This window comes from Lampris incognitus, chromosome 6 (assembly GCF_029633865.1).
Source record: "Lampris incognitus isolate fLamInc1 chromosome 6, fLamInc1.hap2, whole genome shotgun sequence".
Classification (NCBI taxonomy): domain Eukaryota; kingdom Metazoa; phylum Chordata; class Actinopteri; order Lampriformes; family Lampridae; genus Lampris; species Lampris incognitus.
In genome coordinates this window covers 14,889,596-14,906,763 of record NC_079216.1, presented here as the reverse complement: position 1 = coordinate 14,906,763, position 17,168 = coordinate 14,889,596, and the positions used below count along the sequence as shown (strand labels likewise).

At 42.7% G+C, this 17,168-nt stretch overlaps 1 protein-coding gene across 2 annotated transcripts in view; it reads right to left on the bottom strand.

Moving 5' to 3' along the window:
* Nucleotides 1-14,835, bottom strand: part of alkbh3 (alkB homolog 3, alpha-ketoglutarate dependent dioxygenase) — a 45,661-nt gene extending 30,826 nt beyond the window's left edge. For both annotated transcript variants that reach the window (XR_008810363.1, XM_056281540.1), the window contains exons 1-7: nt 14,614-14,835; nt 14,065-14,168; nt 13,149-13,183; nt 12,360-12,407; nt 10,478-10,581; nt 8,157-8,245; nt 3,588-3,797 (exon numbers count right to left, since the gene is read on the bottom strand). Coding sequence is in view for 1 of the 2 variants with exons in the window: in XM_056281540.1 (XP_056137515.1) it covers nt 3,588-3,797; nt 8,157-8,245; nt 10,478-10,581; nt 12,360-12,407; nt 13,149-13,183; nt 14,065-14,168; nt 14,614-14,698 (675 nt within the window). In the remaining variant the exon portion in view is untranslated. The remainder of the gene's footprint in view (nt 1-3,587; nt 3,798-8,156; nt 8,246-10,477; nt 10,582-12,359; nt 12,408-13,148; nt 13,184-14,064; nt 14,169-14,613) is intronic.
* Nucleotides 14,836-17,168: the final 2,333 nt, after the last annotated feature.

Below are 17,168 nucleotides of genomic sequence, written 5' to 3'. Positions count from 1 at the left end.
GTGAGCACCACAGGTACCAGAGGACAGAGGGTGATGAAGAAGAAGAAGAAGAAGAAGAAGAAGAAGAAGAAGAAGAAGAAGAAGAAGAAGAAGAAGAAGAAGAAGAAGAAGAAGAAGAAGAAGAAGAAGAAGAAGAGGAAGAAACATCATGGAGGTCTTCCATGAGATATACCATCGGCAGACAGAGGGAGCGGCTGGCATCAAGAAATCCTACCAGTGGCTAGAAAAGGCTGGTCTGAAGAACAGCACAGAGGCTCTGATCAAGGCAGCACAAGAGCAGGCACTCAACAACAGATCATAGAGGCAGGGGTCTACCACAGCAGACAGGATCCAAGGCAAAGGCTGTGCAAAGATGCCCCCGAGACAATCCAGCACACAATAGCAGAGATGCAAGCTGGGACAGCATACACTTAGAAGATCCAGGCTTGGACAGTAAACACTGAGAGACATAAACAAGTGGCTGGGATGGTGTGCAGAAACATCTGCACCCAATACGGACTGGAAGTCCCCAAGTCCAGATGGGAAACACCACCAAAGGTGGTTGAGGAAAGCAGCGCTAAGGTCCTGTGGGACTTCAAGTTCCAGGCAGACAAGCAGGTGCTGGCCAACCAATCAGACAGAGGTGGTTGACAAGGTGCAGAAGAGAGCAGTAGCGATAGATGTGGCAATCCCGGCAGAAAGCAACATCAGAAAGAAGGAGCATGAAAACACAGAGAAGTACCAAGTGCTGAAGGAAGAACTAGAATGAATGTGGAAGGTGAAGTCCAAAGTAGTCCCTATGGTAATAGGAGCACTAGGGGCTGTGACCCCCAAACTGGGAGAGTGGCTCCAGCAGGTTCCAGGAGCAACATCTTTCCATCCAGAAGAGTGCAGTCCTAGCAACAGCCAAGATTTTTATATATATACTATAATTAGGGCATTCATGACTGCTGCATTCAAGTAGTCATCAACTACCCCAAAAAGTAGTGATTAATCGATTAATAGCGGGAGATTTTTTTTCCACCCAATAACAGCCATCAATTCTGGTCAAAAAGGTCTCAAATACAACCAGTAAAGGGTTAACTAATGTAGGCGGTTGAACATCTACGCCCAGGTAGATGTTCAACAACAATCAAAGTTATGACCACCTACCCACAGCATCCCCTGCTGGATATTTGCTGTAGATGCATTGCCATCGCTTTATTACTGCACAGTGCTAAAACCACAGATGAGCGATTAGTCTACAACTATGCAGTGTTGACTAGTGGTTTTGATGGTCAAGTCGTCGACTATTCTGTGAAACCCCTTGTTTGTGTGTGTGTATATATATATGTGTGTGTGTGTGTGTGTGTGCACTAGTATATTATATATATATAATAAATCAATCTTATATAGCGCTTTTCTAGTACTCAAAGTCGCTTTACAAAAAATGGAGTGAAACAAGATGACAGATGAACATAACACAGACAATACAGGGGTGGATGGGAAGGGGGGCTACGAGAGGGAGAAGCAGCAGCCAGACACAACGCCAGCAGTACTCTCCAACTTGGACAGATATAAAGGGAAAGAAAAACAAACATAAATCACATAAATCACAGATGCAGGTCAAGCGCTCGATATATACTAGTACTATATATATATATACATAGTATATACTAGTACACTGACCATTCCCTCTGACCACAATGTGGGTTGCAATGGCAGAGTGTTGCTGTTCTTCGTGGTCGCCACGGGAAGAAATTCTTCGTCTGTATCTATGTATGTATATCTGTCCTTTGGTCCCTTATGCACCACTGTGTACTAGGGGTGGGAATCATAGAGTAACTCACGATACAATATTATCATGATACGTTGCCCATGATAACGATGGAATTCCGATACAGCAATTCTGCGATACTCAATACATTGCAAGACAATCATCTACGATACATCACGATGTATAACTGAAGAAGAAAAAATACCCCTAAAAAGGCAAGAAGCAGGAATTATGTATTTATTCACTGCAATGTGGCGTCAATTCCACAGAATTTGACAACTGAGATGAAACAATGTCTTAGCTTAGTTCCTCTTTAACACACACACACACACACACACACTGACTGCAACTTGTCTCAACTGCCATCATTCCAATGTAAAATAAAATTCCCTGGCAATTTATTGCCTCTTTTTGTTCTTTAAACTTCTGTATAGGTTACTACTGTTTGAGTTTGACTTATTGATAAAGTTGGGGAAAAAAATATCATGGAAAAAAATGTTTTAATAAAAATATCGATATCTGGCGCCAGTGTTTTGATAGCGTATCGCAAGAGGAAGTATTACAATATATCCAAGTACTGACATTTTGTCTCACCCCTACTTTGTACTATACACAAAGGCACTGGTATGCTTTTATTTATAAAGCCATTATTGGTTTACTTGTACATCATTTATCTGATCTTGTTAATTGGAGCCCTAGCACATGTTTCTGCTTACCATCCCCTTACACAGCATCTGAATTTGGGAAGAGGGCCTTCAGTTACTATGCACCACAGTGCTGAAATCAGTTGCAGCAAGCGGTCAAGACTTCAGGTCTTATTCTCCTTGCTGGTTTTATTGGTTTATTAAAATTCACTGAGGTTTAAGTCCTGCATCTGTTTTAGTCACTGACATTGACCTTTGTTGTCCTTTTTTATGCTCCGAACAATCTTAATTTTATGTAACTACTTTGTGTATGTGTGTACATATGTGAATAGGTCTTCCTTGCAGGAGAGATTCTAATCTCAAAGGAAGGGATAAATGAAATGACAATGAAATCCAATTTTGGGCAATGCATAGAAATTAACATTAGCACATCGTTAGATGTCTGTTTACACTTTTATTATGTCCTTGCATCATTACCTTGAGCGTTTCACCAAGTCAGATTTCCTAGTGTGTGAAAACTTACTTGGCACCCAATAAACTTGATCAATGCAAACCCCTGGCTCAAAGGCATAGAGGCTGCCCTGGGGAGGAACCAGCCTGAAGAAAGCCATGCTGTACCAATCGGTCCCTCGCTTTCTCCAGAACTCCCCATTTCCCTCTACCCACATCTAAATGTTCATATATAGCCATCTCAAAAGCACTGATATTTGTACCCAAACCCTTGAGGAACCTGACATAACCTAATGTGCTATGATTTGATTGTTTCAGTCGGGTCAAGCTCAAGTTCAAAACTCTGGTGATTGGGGAGAACAGTAACCCCCGGCAGAACAAAAAGGCAAAAAAAGCTTTTTTTATTCTTAGTATTCAGCATGACCTGGCCTATTGATCCATCTGAACTGAGGCGGTATAACTGAGAAGGGACAGAACAGTTCATAGCAACATCACTTCTAATCTTAGCTCCTCATATCATTGTGAAACAGAATCCATGAAGTGCTGGATTCTTCATTCACCAATAGGGAATACACATTAAACTTTGAACTCTTTGAAACAAGTAAGGTCAGTTTTACTCTAGTGATGATGAAATAACTGTTTTGCTTGACTAGATTGTGGTCAGAGTAGACTTGACCTGTCTAGACAGGAGCTAAATTTTCTTGCCTGGGGATCAAGTCTATTCACCCACCCCACCCAACCCAACCCCCATGGCTCACCGGTGGAGGTTGCTTGCGAAGGCTGAATACCCTGGTGTCGCCCAGGCTGAGGGAGGCGATGGTGGGCTTGTCACCCAGTGAGGCCTCATCGTCGCTGTGCCAGCCGATGCTGTCATGGCCGTCCCGGTACAGGTTACACAATAGGGAGTTGAAGCTCCGCCCAGTCGCCCGCTCAACCTCTTCGCGCAGGGTTGACAGCAAGGGGTGCCACTGTTGTGAGGAGAGACAGATTGGGTTTTTGTGTTCAAAACGGGGCTATGAATCTGTCTGTGTTTGTTTATTCTTCACACTATCCAAGGTGGTGGTGGTGGGCGGGTGTAACAAAATACATTGGCAAATATAGAGAATAAAACAAAAACAAAAAAAGTCAGTTGTCTCCTCAGCCATTATGTTTGTCATATTAAATGGGCCGAAGATTTATAGTACTTTGCTAATTTAGTTTGTGTGCTTTACTATGTTTGTTTCAGCCAGCCTTTGCATGTTAAAACCCCAGTTTCCCCGGTCTCGTTCTATGCCAATTTAGCACTGTTTTCAAGCCATTTTCAAGCCACTTAGCATACAGTGCCTCGCAAAAGTATTCAACCCCCTTGACAGTCATCACTAATTTCTGGATTATAAAAGACCCTCACATATCTGTTCCTGAACAATATTGTTTTTGTGAACCCATAAGTGCTAACAGCATGTTCCTAAAGCCAAAATAAGTTTGTCTTTTGCTGACCTTTTGTAAATAAAACTAAAATATAGTGCTTGTATACTCCCTTGTGCTCTGAAAGCTCCAAGTTTACACAAATGACAAATTATTCCTAAAACAAACTCAGGTTATCACAATTAGACATAATTAGTGTCCAACTGTAAGATATTAAAGCAATGGTCTGCTTCTACTATATAAGCCCACTTGGTCTTTTATCTTTAAAAAAAAAATCAAGTATTATATCACAGAGATTACATATTTCACAGCCAACCAGAAGGGTGTTACTATGTTGTTATTTTTTTATTTGAAGCCAATCAATGTTTTTCTCCAAAGTTATCCTTTGGCATGTGCCATAGCAGCCATTTTAGAAATGGCTCCAAAACTGCTCCCTAATGGGAGCCCTCTGGGAGCCACCCCCCCCCCCACACACACACACACATACACAAATTTGATGAAAAAAAATTTTGTTTACAAGAATTGCACATTTAAGAGGTTATTAAATGAAATGACACCAATTACTGAATGTTTGCTTGAAGTTTAACATCTGTCTTTAGCATTCCAAAAGATGGATTTTAGCAGTGTTCAGAGCGAGCATGCAGTACAACTAGTATGATGGTGTCAGAGATTTATGTTGTATTACAAACAGAATAGTATGAAATTAAAATATTTTAAAAGACGTTTTAGGGAAAATAGTAAAATGTCTTATCTATTGTATAGTTAACAAAATTCATCCTTTATAGTAGACCGGCTTATAAGGAACAATGCTGGTGAAAAGCCTGCTCTAATTAAAAGTTTTACACAAAACAATAAAAAAAAAAAACGGATGATCTGCTGTGGCGACCCCTAAGGGGAGCAGCCGAAAGTAGTAGTAGTAGTTATTCTATTAATTATAAAAGCATGATACTTCTGTCAGCTCTTGATTTAGGTGTTTGCACCAATTTGCAGGCATCACTTTTGTTCCTCATAAGCCTGCTAGTATAAAACCTTACTTGATACTGGAATTTCTTGAGCAAATTAAGATTTACTCTCAATATGTTTTTATTCATGTTAATCATTTACTTCATTAATATTTCAGGGAGACAATGGGTAGGTAGAGGAAAATTATAGGGACTCCCAAAATATAAAACGCCTACCAGGAGTTTAGGTCTGAAAATCTCAGTTTTGACAAAGAATATTACCTGTCAACCCCAGCTACATCGAGACGCTTCCTCTCATGCACCATTTGCTGAAGCACCCCTACAGCTCTCTACACCACTTGCAACCTTGGCTCCTTCTCCAACATCCTCCACAGCTGCAGAGGAAGCTGCTTCTCCAAGCACAGGTAGCCCCAACTGATGGTAATCAGTCTAAGATCATAAGCGTGGAGACAATACCAGGCTCCCAGGTTCTGAACATCAGGAGTATTGACCTGGGATCTTTGCAAAATGTGTTGCCAACATCAGCAAGCCATCAGACTTCAGATAGCACATGCCAAAGTGGAGTGAAGGATTGCTTTTCCAAGCACATTATACTACATAAACAAGTGGCCTAAAAAAAAAACGGTTGAATACCATGAAGTATGGAGAGTCCTTGACCCGTGGCTATTTCTAGGCTGATGGAAAATGAAAAGAATGCTGAAAGAAATAAGAAAAAGCCAACAGACACCAAAGGTAAAAAAAAAAAGGGTCAAGAAAAGGAAGGAGAAGGACACAGACCAACTGACAGAGGCTGAAGCAAGTGTGAAAATGGGCCAACCTGCTGCAACTGAAGAAATGGTCACCGAGAGAGGGGTGTACTACACTGTTAGATGTACCCGGTCCAGTGGCGCCGGCAGTCGTAATCCTGTGCGTACATTTTTTATGATGTTCGTTTTTTTTTTAACATTCTATCTTGAAAATAAAATAATCCTTTACAGTGCATACAGGATTACGGCTGCCGGCGCCAATGCCCCAGTCTGCAGCTTACTACATTGGTAGACCCCCCACCCCAGTGACACCATCCCACCAAAGGGAGAAGAGTTTGTGATGAAATTCCTCAGCAGAGGGCCTTGAAACATGCATTTCCTCCCAACTCAAGACAAGTCTGAGAATGTTTATCGGCATTTCATTTTCTGCAGGGCGCAACTCACTGGAGCTGGGCCACTCCACCCGGCCAACTACGAGGAGATGGAGTTTCTTTACAGGAGCATTTTAAAAGAGAAAAGATAAACAGTTGAAGCAATGACGCAAAAGTGTTGCTTTTAAACTTTTTTTAGTTTGTTTTTAGTCTGTTGTTCCTAAGCAATGTTAGTAAGATTAAGATTAGTAAGATTAGAAAAGAACAGTAAACACGATGAAATAACAGGTGTCAAGAGATGATGTTGCTTTTAAAATGTTTGTTAACAATGTTCGTTGACTTTTTTTTTTTAACAAGCAACAGGCCATTCCATCTGGTGTGTTTCCTTAGAGCATTTTAAGAGAAGACAGACAGCTACAGGCTGTGCACACTACAGATGATCACCATTTGATAAGGCAATAGGCTTGGCCTGTACTTTTTAGTGATGGTTGAAGAATAGATGAATACTGTTTGAAAAGCCCCCCCCCTTTTTTTTTTTAGTCCAACTGTATCCAGCCAATTACCCCACTCTTCCGAACCATCCCTGTCGCTGCTCCACCCCCTCTGCCGATCCGGGGAGGGCTGCAGACTACCACATGCCTCCTTCGATACATGTGGAGTCGACAGCTGCTTCTTTTCACCTGACAATGAGGAGTTTCACCAGGGGGACGCAACGTGTGAGAGGATTACGCCATTCCACCCAGCCCCCCCCCCCCCAAACAGGCACCCATAACCGGCCAGAGGAGGTGCTAGTGCAGCGACCAGGACACATACCCACATCCGGCTTCCCACCCACAGACGCGGCCAATCGTGTCTGTAGGGACGCCCGACCAAGCCGGAGGTACTAACATAGGGATTCAAACCAGCAATCCCCGTGTTGGTAGGCAACGGAATAGACTGCTATGCTACCCGGACACCGCCCTCTTAGAGAGGTTTGAAGCAATCTGTGCCCAGTGAGGAGTAGGTCTACATGTTGTTTGAAATACAGTATGCCAACATGTAGCTAAAGCAATGCATAACAGTCAGATATTTAACAAAAAAAAACAGAGTACTAGAAATACCTCATAGTATATCAAGTTTGAGTTGCATTTTATATAGTGTTTTCTAGCTGCAACAGCCAATCAAAGCACTTTACAAGTATAGCGAGACTGATACTTGCTTTGATACTGCTCATTTGAATTTCCTGCCTTTTGTGGCTTTAAACCAAATCAAACAACCCACCTAAAACATAGTTTTTTTCAATTAACTGTGGGAGCTGATCAATGCATCATATGTGGGGGGAAAACATGATGCTGTTGTTTTCATTGGTAAGTGTCTGCTTGTGTGCTGTTAATTTGTTTTGCTACTTCTTAATTAACTCCAACTGAATTTAGATGCTTTGGAAAGTTTATTAAAGAGTAAGTAAACCCTTGACCATTTTAGTGTTAATAACCATGTAAGGGTTAAAAACATTGCAGACTTGTCTTGGCACTTGATGTTAGCATAGCGGGATACACACAGCTGCAGCTCGTAACATTAATAATGGATATGCTTGAAAAAAGAAACAACAAAAACAAAAAGAAAAAGAAAGAAACAAGAGAAAGAAACAAAAGGAAAGAAACAAAAAGAAAGAAAAAAGAAACAAAGAAAAAAGAAAGAAAAGAGAAACAAAAAGAAAAAGAAAGAAAGAAAGGTGCTGCAGAGATGAAAGGGTGGAGGGCAAATGTTCCTTGTGCATCGTTTACAGAGGAGACAGTGTATCCACGGTACCCGTGTGTTTGCCTGTTACTGTAAATGAGGCTCATAAAGGAACAACCTGTATGTACCTGTGTAGTGGCTGCCATGGTGGAACGAGCATAGGTGTAGGGCAACTCTCCGTACCAGCAGGTCAACCTGGGCTCCTCGTAGGCCTCACCTGGAAAACACACACACACACACACACACACACACACACACACACACACACACACACACACACACACACACACACACACACACACACACACACACACACACAACCATTTATCTAAATGAATAGGAAGATGGGCACGGACCCACTGTGGGCTCCCACGTACATTCCCACATTGCAAAAAGTAATTGATTATGGCAAATTGAGCGTAACAAAGAAGAGATCCAGTATCCATTCACAGCCCTGCTTGGTGTTATTCAGAGACCCGTGAGGCCGTCTCAGCGTGTTTAACTGCTGCTCCTTATGGGCTCCTAGCCAGCATCAAAACAAATTGACCTGTTATTAGACATGTTCCTCACAGAGGAAGGGTAAACAACCTAATCCCAGCCCTCTCTCTCTCTCTCTACACCGTCTGCTTGTCTCTCTCTCTCTCTTACCCATTGTGTGTGACCCTCTCTTTTTCTATCTTCTGTTTGTGTGTGCCTCCTCCTTCTGTGTATCTCAGTCCATCTGTGTGCATATGTGCTAGTGATTGTGCAGCTGTGCACATCTCTCTCTCTGCCCTTTTGTTTATGTCTCTCTCTCTCTTACTTCATTTGTCCATCTCTGCCTGGCAAGAACCCCATCACTTCCAAGAACCCAACACTTTGTGCCATTAGTGTGTTTTGGCAAACTGGTACACACATGAGTACCCAAACACAGCCACTGCTTCAACGCCCATTGCTTTGTATGGCTCTTAACAAGGTGGAGGCCATTAGGCTGTTATTTATCCCATGAAAAGTTTCATCTATCAACTAAAAAAGACTTAGTCCTTTCATAAAAAAGATCTTATCTGGGAAAAGATCAACAAAACCCAGTCGGCACATCTATTTAGAGCACCAGGGACTGGACTCGGAAAAAATGAGTCAATGTGTCGAGAAGGGCTATAACAAGACAGACAGACAGACAGACCGACAGACAGGCAGGCAAAGAAGGGGTTAACACCCCACCTCCTCCACCACCTGTTAACAAGCCCCTATTTCAGATGGAGCAGACAGGAGCGAGTGCAATCTCCCTGCTCCATGTTTAGAAATCAGTTCAGTCACTTGTCTTGGTCAGTGGTGTCTGCTTCCTCCCAACCCACATCAGAGCAACATGCTTCAGATGAGAGCCAGCCCGGAGCCACACAGGCCCTTCACTGCATTCTGGCTGGGGCCCAGTGGAACCACACATTTAAGAAAAATGACTTTTTAAGCTTAAAATAAGGAAAAACAGACTTTTTGGCAAAGTATTTGTCTGATCAGCTTGGTGGTAGAAAAAGATCATGAATTTCGCCTATGATGTGCTACTGTTGTTCTTGTCATTATGTAATGAATAGTATATTTTCCCAAAACACTTCATTTTTATTTATTTTTTTGGCATTTATCCTCTGCGATCCGATTCATCTTTTTACCCCAAAGTCTGCACCTCTTTAGACACTTTTTGCAACCCTTTTTCCTCAGCTTCAAAATACATTACTCTTTTTTTTGTGGCATTTCCCCCCTTTTTCTCCCCAATTGTATCTGGCCAATTACCCCACTCTCCCAAGCCGTCCCAGTCACTGCTCCACCCCCTCTGCCGAGCCAGGGAGGGCTGCAGACTACCACATGCCTCCTCCGATACATGTGGAGTCGCCAGCCGCTTCTTTTCAGTTTCGCCAGGGGGACGTAGCACGTGGGAGGATCACACTATTCCCCCCAGTTCCTCCTTCCCCCTGAACAGGCGCCCCGACCGACCAGAAGAGGTGCTAGTGCAGCGACCAGGACACATACCCACATCCAGCTTCCCACTCGCAGACATGGCCAATTGTGTCTGTAGGGACACCCGACCAAGCTGGAGGTAACGCGGGGATTTGAAGCAGTGATCCCTGTGTTGGTTGACAACGGAATAAACCGCCATGCTACCCGGAAGCTCATTACTTTTTCCTTATACTTTATATGTGCAAATAACCCGAATTCAGAGAACAGAAAAGCATAGTTTTAACAATTTAAATGTCAAACCACAATAAATACAAAACAAACACGAAATCAAAACAAACGACAAAGACTAAATGAATGAAAACATTAACTGATTAATTAATAAAATAACAAACCACGAAAAAGGAAAGTCGGGCTACTCAGTATACCCTGGGATTCATCCCGTCTACAGTAACCCCTGTACCCAGTGCCCTGGTACTTGCAGTACCTGTAGTTTATGTTACCTCAGAGCCCTGAGACTCACCCTGTCTGAGGTTAGTCTTCTGGGACCAGGGCAGTTCTGCAAGCAGCTTGCTAAACATCCAGTCAGCCTTCTCCGGCAGCAAGAACCCAGGAAGCAGCCGTAGTCTTACCAGGTGCACGCACACACGCACACGTGCACGCACGCACACACACACACACACACACACACACACACACACACACACACACACACACACACACACACACACACACACACACACACACACACACACACACACCCCAGCGGAACAGCAAAACAAAAGTTGATCTTATTTAGCTGACTGAACAGTTTACATGGTTATCATCTGAAGTTCTACCTAAACCCACACTTACCCACTGGTATATACAATATGAGAGAGAGGTAAGAGCTAAGATGGTATATAAGTAAAGTGACTGCCATCTAGTGGACGGGAGCCCTCAACATCAAGCAACCCTGCAGTCAGATTTGCCACCAGCTCTGAACACATTTGGTCTCATTTATAAAACGCTGTTTCACACAAATTCATTCTTACGCATTAAAAGAATATTTTAGCCCTCACGTTTGTCTCATAGGGAAGACATAGAGCCTGGGTAACCCCTGAATTTAGAAACCAGTTGCTGAACATCGACGTCCTTGCCAGCCTGAGTGATTGCTAGCTGCAAGAGGAAGACAACAGATGTCAGGAGGAAGGAGTTACAAATATCCATTGAGATTGGCATATGTCTGGAAGACAAACTTGAGCACTAAAAAAAAAAATCCTTGAGAGCGTGAGAACAAATTTGTGCGCAAAAACATTTCATAAATGAGCCCCATTGTACTCATTTAGTACTATCCATTCAGTGTTCACATCCTTCCATTACGCCGTGACTACTCAGTCCATTTTAATTCAATGCTGCTGATTTCTCATTGCCTCCCTCATTTGGGTTTTGTTTGAATTTTCTAAATAATTTCTAGTTTCTGTTCTCTTTTTCAGTTTTTTTTTTTGCCATCTTTTCCTGAGAGATTTATCACTAATCATCTTGTATTTCATTTTACCTAAACAATTGCTTTTGTGTTTATCATATTTGCCTGCGTAAATAAATGATCTTAATAATGGAAGACTGACACCCAGCTAATGGGAGTAAAAAGAAGAACCCCAATGCTAAAAACAGGAGGTAGAGCTCAAACATGTTCGCTGTGACTGCTGATGCAAGACAAAGATCCTTTTTAGAGAATTTACTGTCTTTCCTTGCTCTTCCTGATTTCCATCCATTAAACCAAACCGCTTATCCTGCTCTCAGGATTGCGGGGATGCTGGAGCCTATCCCAGCAGCCACTGGGCGGTAGGTGAGGAGACACAAGAAAAAATTCTACTACTACTTTCGGCTGCTCCCATTAGGGGTCGCCACAGTGGATCAACCGTTCCCATCTCTTCCTGTCCTCTGCTTCTTACTCTGTCACACCAGCCACCTGCATGTCCTCCCTCACCACATCCATAAACCTCCTCTTTGGCCTTCCTCTTTCCCTCTTGCATGGCAGCTCCATCTTCAACATCCTTCTCCCAATATATCCAGCATCTCTCCTCCACACATGTCCAAACCATCTCAATCTTGCCTCTCTTGCTTTGTCTCCAAACCGGCCAACCTGAGTTGTCCCTCTAAAATACTCGCTCCTAATCCTGTCCTTCTTCATCGCTCCCAATGAAAATCTTATTATCATACAAGAGAAAACTCATTGGTCCAAAATGAAATGTCCATACACAACATACTTTTAGGAGAGTGGGTGTTGTTCAAATTCTGGGTTGACTAGAACAAAACACCTCTGACTGAATGCCATTTAATTTAGATGTATTGAAGAATTAACTTCCCACTTAACCTCCCTATAAATGAAACTTCCTTTAGACTGTGTGTCAGACTGTGCTCACCTGGACACTCCTGATAGCCCGTAACTGATCTCATAATCTCCTGCCTGCCTGCTCAGAGACAAAGTACAAGAAGAAAGTAATGAATGTTAGTCAAATACAAGACTATGTGGCGCAGGCTAGTCACAGTTTCACACTTCAAATAATTAAAATAATAACTGACATAAATAGTAAGTGGACATTATATTCACAATGGGGACCGATTTAAAAAAATAATGCAAATCTTTAATAAATCTGGTTTTGATAGGATAAACATAGGAAAAACCTGGGGTTCACTTAGCAATCTTAGCAATGAAAGCAATGTTAGCCCCTTGAGAAGAGGATTTTCTTATTGCATCTTTTGTGTGCAGACAACTGCTGATTCAACCAGCTCATGTAATTTTACAGCAAAAGGTTTCCAACATCCTGGTGAAAAAAATCCACCATTTTGCAAATTAGAGCAGTTTACCAGTTAAATTGATAAGTACTTATCAATAGACAGCTCATAACAAATTTGCCATTTGACTTCAAAAGCTTACTTATTACCATATAAACATTCAAACTTGACAAATTTGCTTTTTTTTTTTTGAAGAAAATCTACTGTGAGATGAATAAACAGTCTAGTGTTTTTAGGGACATCATGAATGACAAGGGCAGATCTAAGATTTAATTGATAAACACTTATTTTTGATCAGAGGTGGTTTGTTTGAAATTATCCTGACAAATGCATATCTACAAACAACGATGGACCAAAAAAAAAAAACGGGGAGGGGGAGGGATCAAGTCCTTCATTCATTTTAGGGCAGTACTTACTCAATCACTTTCTCTGGTGGGATTTCTCTGATTAGCTGTGGGAAGAAAAAAGTATAGAGGAAAGGTTGACACCATCCTGAAGCGCAAACTTATGTAATGCAAAAGACATACAACAACAACCCTGTGTTTATATTGATCTTTTCTTATTTAGCAGATGTTCTTATACAAAGCGACTTAGAAAACAGACTGACAATTAATTAGCAGACATTCCTGTATGTCAGCCTACAGGCCTCTTAGAAGAGAACTAAATAGTAATTATACCAAAGGCAAGAGTACATGTTATCATTATCATGTTATCTAGTAGTATCATGTTATCTAAGTGCAGTTACTTGATGTATGCGATGGGTAGGGTTATTGTTGTGCACCAAAAAAAAAGCAAATAAGGGATTCAAAATGCAAATTAGCTGGACAATGCCACAAATCAGTGTTGAAGGATGGATTATGGTAGGTAGGTCTGGAAAATCTTTTTTTTTTTTTTTGTCTATTCTTGAATTAAGTAAATGAGTCTGTTGCTCGGTTGGGAATTCATTCCACAACTTTGGGATCAGGTGACAAAAACTCTGGACCTAGAAGTTGGTACTTGTTAAGTGAACATAGACAGTACCCTTCCAGAACCAGAATGAAATGGTCAAGTTTGAGCGTATGTATCAATATGGACTGGCAATTCAATTCAGTTCCTCGAACTCACTGGAAATCCAGCAGCAAGGTTTTTAACTTTATGCAGGTGCCAACCAGGTGCCAGTGTAAGGACACAAGATGTATGTAAGATGTGTGTGTGTGTGTGTGTGTGTGTGTGTGTGTGTGTCTTGGCTGGGTGAAAACCAAGTACTGCATCTGGTCTCTTTGCAGCAGCTGGCTTGTAGGGGCTGGGAAACCTGATAGATGTACATTGCAGTAGTAGTAGTTCATCCTCTACCTTGGTGGGCTGTTGAAACTCAAATGTCCGCTGCTGTTTAACTCCCCAATTAGATTCATGAGATGAGCTGGCGCTTTTCAGCTGTTGGTTGTTGGAAGAAGTTCCTGATGACAAAAAAGAGCCCCCCCCCACACACACACACACACACACAAGTTTTAGTTCAGATCAGACAGGATAGAGGTCCTCGCCATGAAGAGTCAATGGTTCAATTTCTGGCAGCGAAGTTAGGGAAGATTATGGAAGACAAGCATTTTCAGAAATGCAGTCGTTAAAGTCAGTCATACGGGCTCTCTAACACCATCAGGGCAAATATAAAACAGCTACAACAAGAGCTACAGATCCGCCAGTAAACCAAGAGAAGAAGAAAACCTTAAAGATATAAACATCCTGGCTGAAAAGAAAAGGCGAAAAATTATAGCTTACTGTAGGAATATGTGTGTTTAGCTAAGTCATATAACTATAACTAACAAGTAAAACCAAATTCGCCTGACGATGCGCTTGCTGATCACAGCAAGTCATATATACCGGAGCAGACTAAGCTGGTCTTACCTAGCCTAGCCGCTGGCTGTGGGGGCTTTGCAGGGTGTTTGGCCCAGGAGCCCTGGACTCTGGCACGCTGACGCTTGTCCGACATTGGTCTACATCTACATGGATAGACAGCAGAAACATTTATCCGGAGTAAGGAGAATTTAGTCCACCTCGTACTCCAAATAGCAAGACTTCTTGTTGTTTTTTGGGGGGGGGGGGTTCGTCCGACTACTTCTTCGTCTTGTTTTGATGGCTTCTTTTTCTTCTTCGGCTTCGTCTTCTTCTTCTTCTTCCTCCCCTTCTGCTTCTCTTTCTGTTTCGCCAGCGACAAGCGTTAATGCTGCTGCCCTCCACTGGCCGAATGCTGAACTAGTCTTGAGCTCAGCTCTGTGTGATTGGCCAACTACAAATCTGGTGGCGATCCGGGGGCCTGTTTCAGAAACCGAACTCGGGGTTGACTAACTCTGAGCTGCCAAACTCGGAGTTTTCGGATTCAGAACAGCTGATCTGAGTTAGTTCAGTCAACTTTGGGTATGATCACGCTTGAGTTAAGCGCGTGCGTGACGACTATTAAAAAGTCGTCATCAATGGAGCTCCGGTACTACGATTCACCATGGCAACCGGTGAGAAAAAGGGTCGTCCTACTTCATCCCACTGGAGTTATAAATATTAATGTATGCGTATGCTGAATACGAGTATATGTTTAAGGAAAAAAAAGGCAATGCGGGGGTATCTCGAGTTTTACACTTACTGTGTACGCGCACCCGTGTTTGTTTAATATTTATGCAGCTGCAACCCAACAGGCACAAAACGTACTTGGCAGCAACTGAAGATGAAATATAAAACTATAGTTCAAACAGGTAAGGAATAATTTCATTACAAGCAATTGTGGTGTTGTTTAGCCTACCCGACCTCATTAAACAGTGTTCAGTGGCTACATTCATTCATCCATTCATCCATCCATCATCCAAACCGCTTATGCTGCTCTCAGGGTCACAGGGATGCTGGAAGCTTATCCCAGCAGTCATTGGGCGGCAGGCGGGGGGACACCCTGGACAAGCCGCCAGGCCATCACAGGGCCGACTACATTCAATATGTGATATCTTTACGTAGATAGTGAAATTTTCCAAGCAAAAAAAGTAAATGTTTCAGCCATCCCAACACGGTCAGTATTTAATATTGCCTATTTGAAAGCAACGCCTAAATGCCTTTATACATGCAAGTCTGCAAATTTGTTCATACTCTCTTCTACTACTACTACTACTACTGCTATTTTCAGCTGCTCCCATTAGGGCTCACCACAGCAGATCATCCGTTTCCATCTCTTCCTGTCATCTGCATCTTCCTCTGTCACACCCGCCACCTGCATGTCCTCTCTCACCACATCCATAAACATCCTCTTTGGCCTTCCTCTTTTCTTCTTCTCTGGCAGCTCCATATTCAGCATCCTTCTCCCAGTATACCCAGCATCTCTCCTCCACACAAGTCCAAGCCATCTCAATCTTGCCTCTCTTGCTTTGTCTCCAAACCGTCCAACCTGAGCTGTCCCTCTAATATAATCGCTCCTAATCCTGTCCTCCTTTTTCTCTCCAAATGAAAATCTTAGCCTCTTCAACTCTGCCACCTCCAGCTCCGCCTCCTGTCTTTTCGTCAGTGCCACTGTCTCCAAACCATATAACATAGCTGGTCTCACAACCATCTTGTAAACCTTCCCTTTAACTCTTGCTGGTACCCTTCTGTCACAAATCACTCCTGACACTCTTCTCCACCCACTCCATCCTGCCTGCACTCTCTTCTTCACCTCTTTTCCGCATTCCCCGTTCCTTTGGACAGTTGACCCCAAGTATTTAAACTCATACGCCTTCATCACCTCTACTCCTTGCATCCTCATCATTCCACTGTCCTCCCTCTCATTCACACATGTATGTATTACGTCTTGCTCCTACTGAGTTTCATTCCTCTTCTCTCCAGTGCATACCTCCACCTCTCCAGGCTCTCCAACCTGCACCTTACTCTCGCTACAGATCACAATGTCATCTGCGAACATCATAGTCCACGGAGACTCCTGCCTGATCTGGGCCGTCAACCTTTCCATCATCGGTGCAAACAAGAAAGGGCTCAGAGCTGCTGCTTGATGTAATCCAACCTCCACCTTGAACCCACCTGTCTTTCCAACCGCAAACCTCAACACTGTCACACTTCCCTCATACATATCCTGCACCCCTCCTACATACTTCTCTGCAACTCTCGACTTCCTCATACAATACCACACCTCCTCTCTCGGCACCTTGTCATATGCTTTCTCTAAATCCACAATGACACAATGCAACTCCTTCTGGCCTTCTCTATACTTCTCAATCAACATTCTCAAAGCAAACATCGCATCTGTGGTGCTCTTTCGTGGCATGAACCCATACTGCTGCTCGCTGATCATCACCTGTCCTCTTAACCTAGCTTCCACTACTCTTTCCCAAATCTTCATGCTGTGGCTGATCAACTTTATACCTCTGTAGTTGCTACAGTTCTGTACATCACCCTTGTTCTTGAAAATCGGCACCAGTACGCTTCTTCTCCAC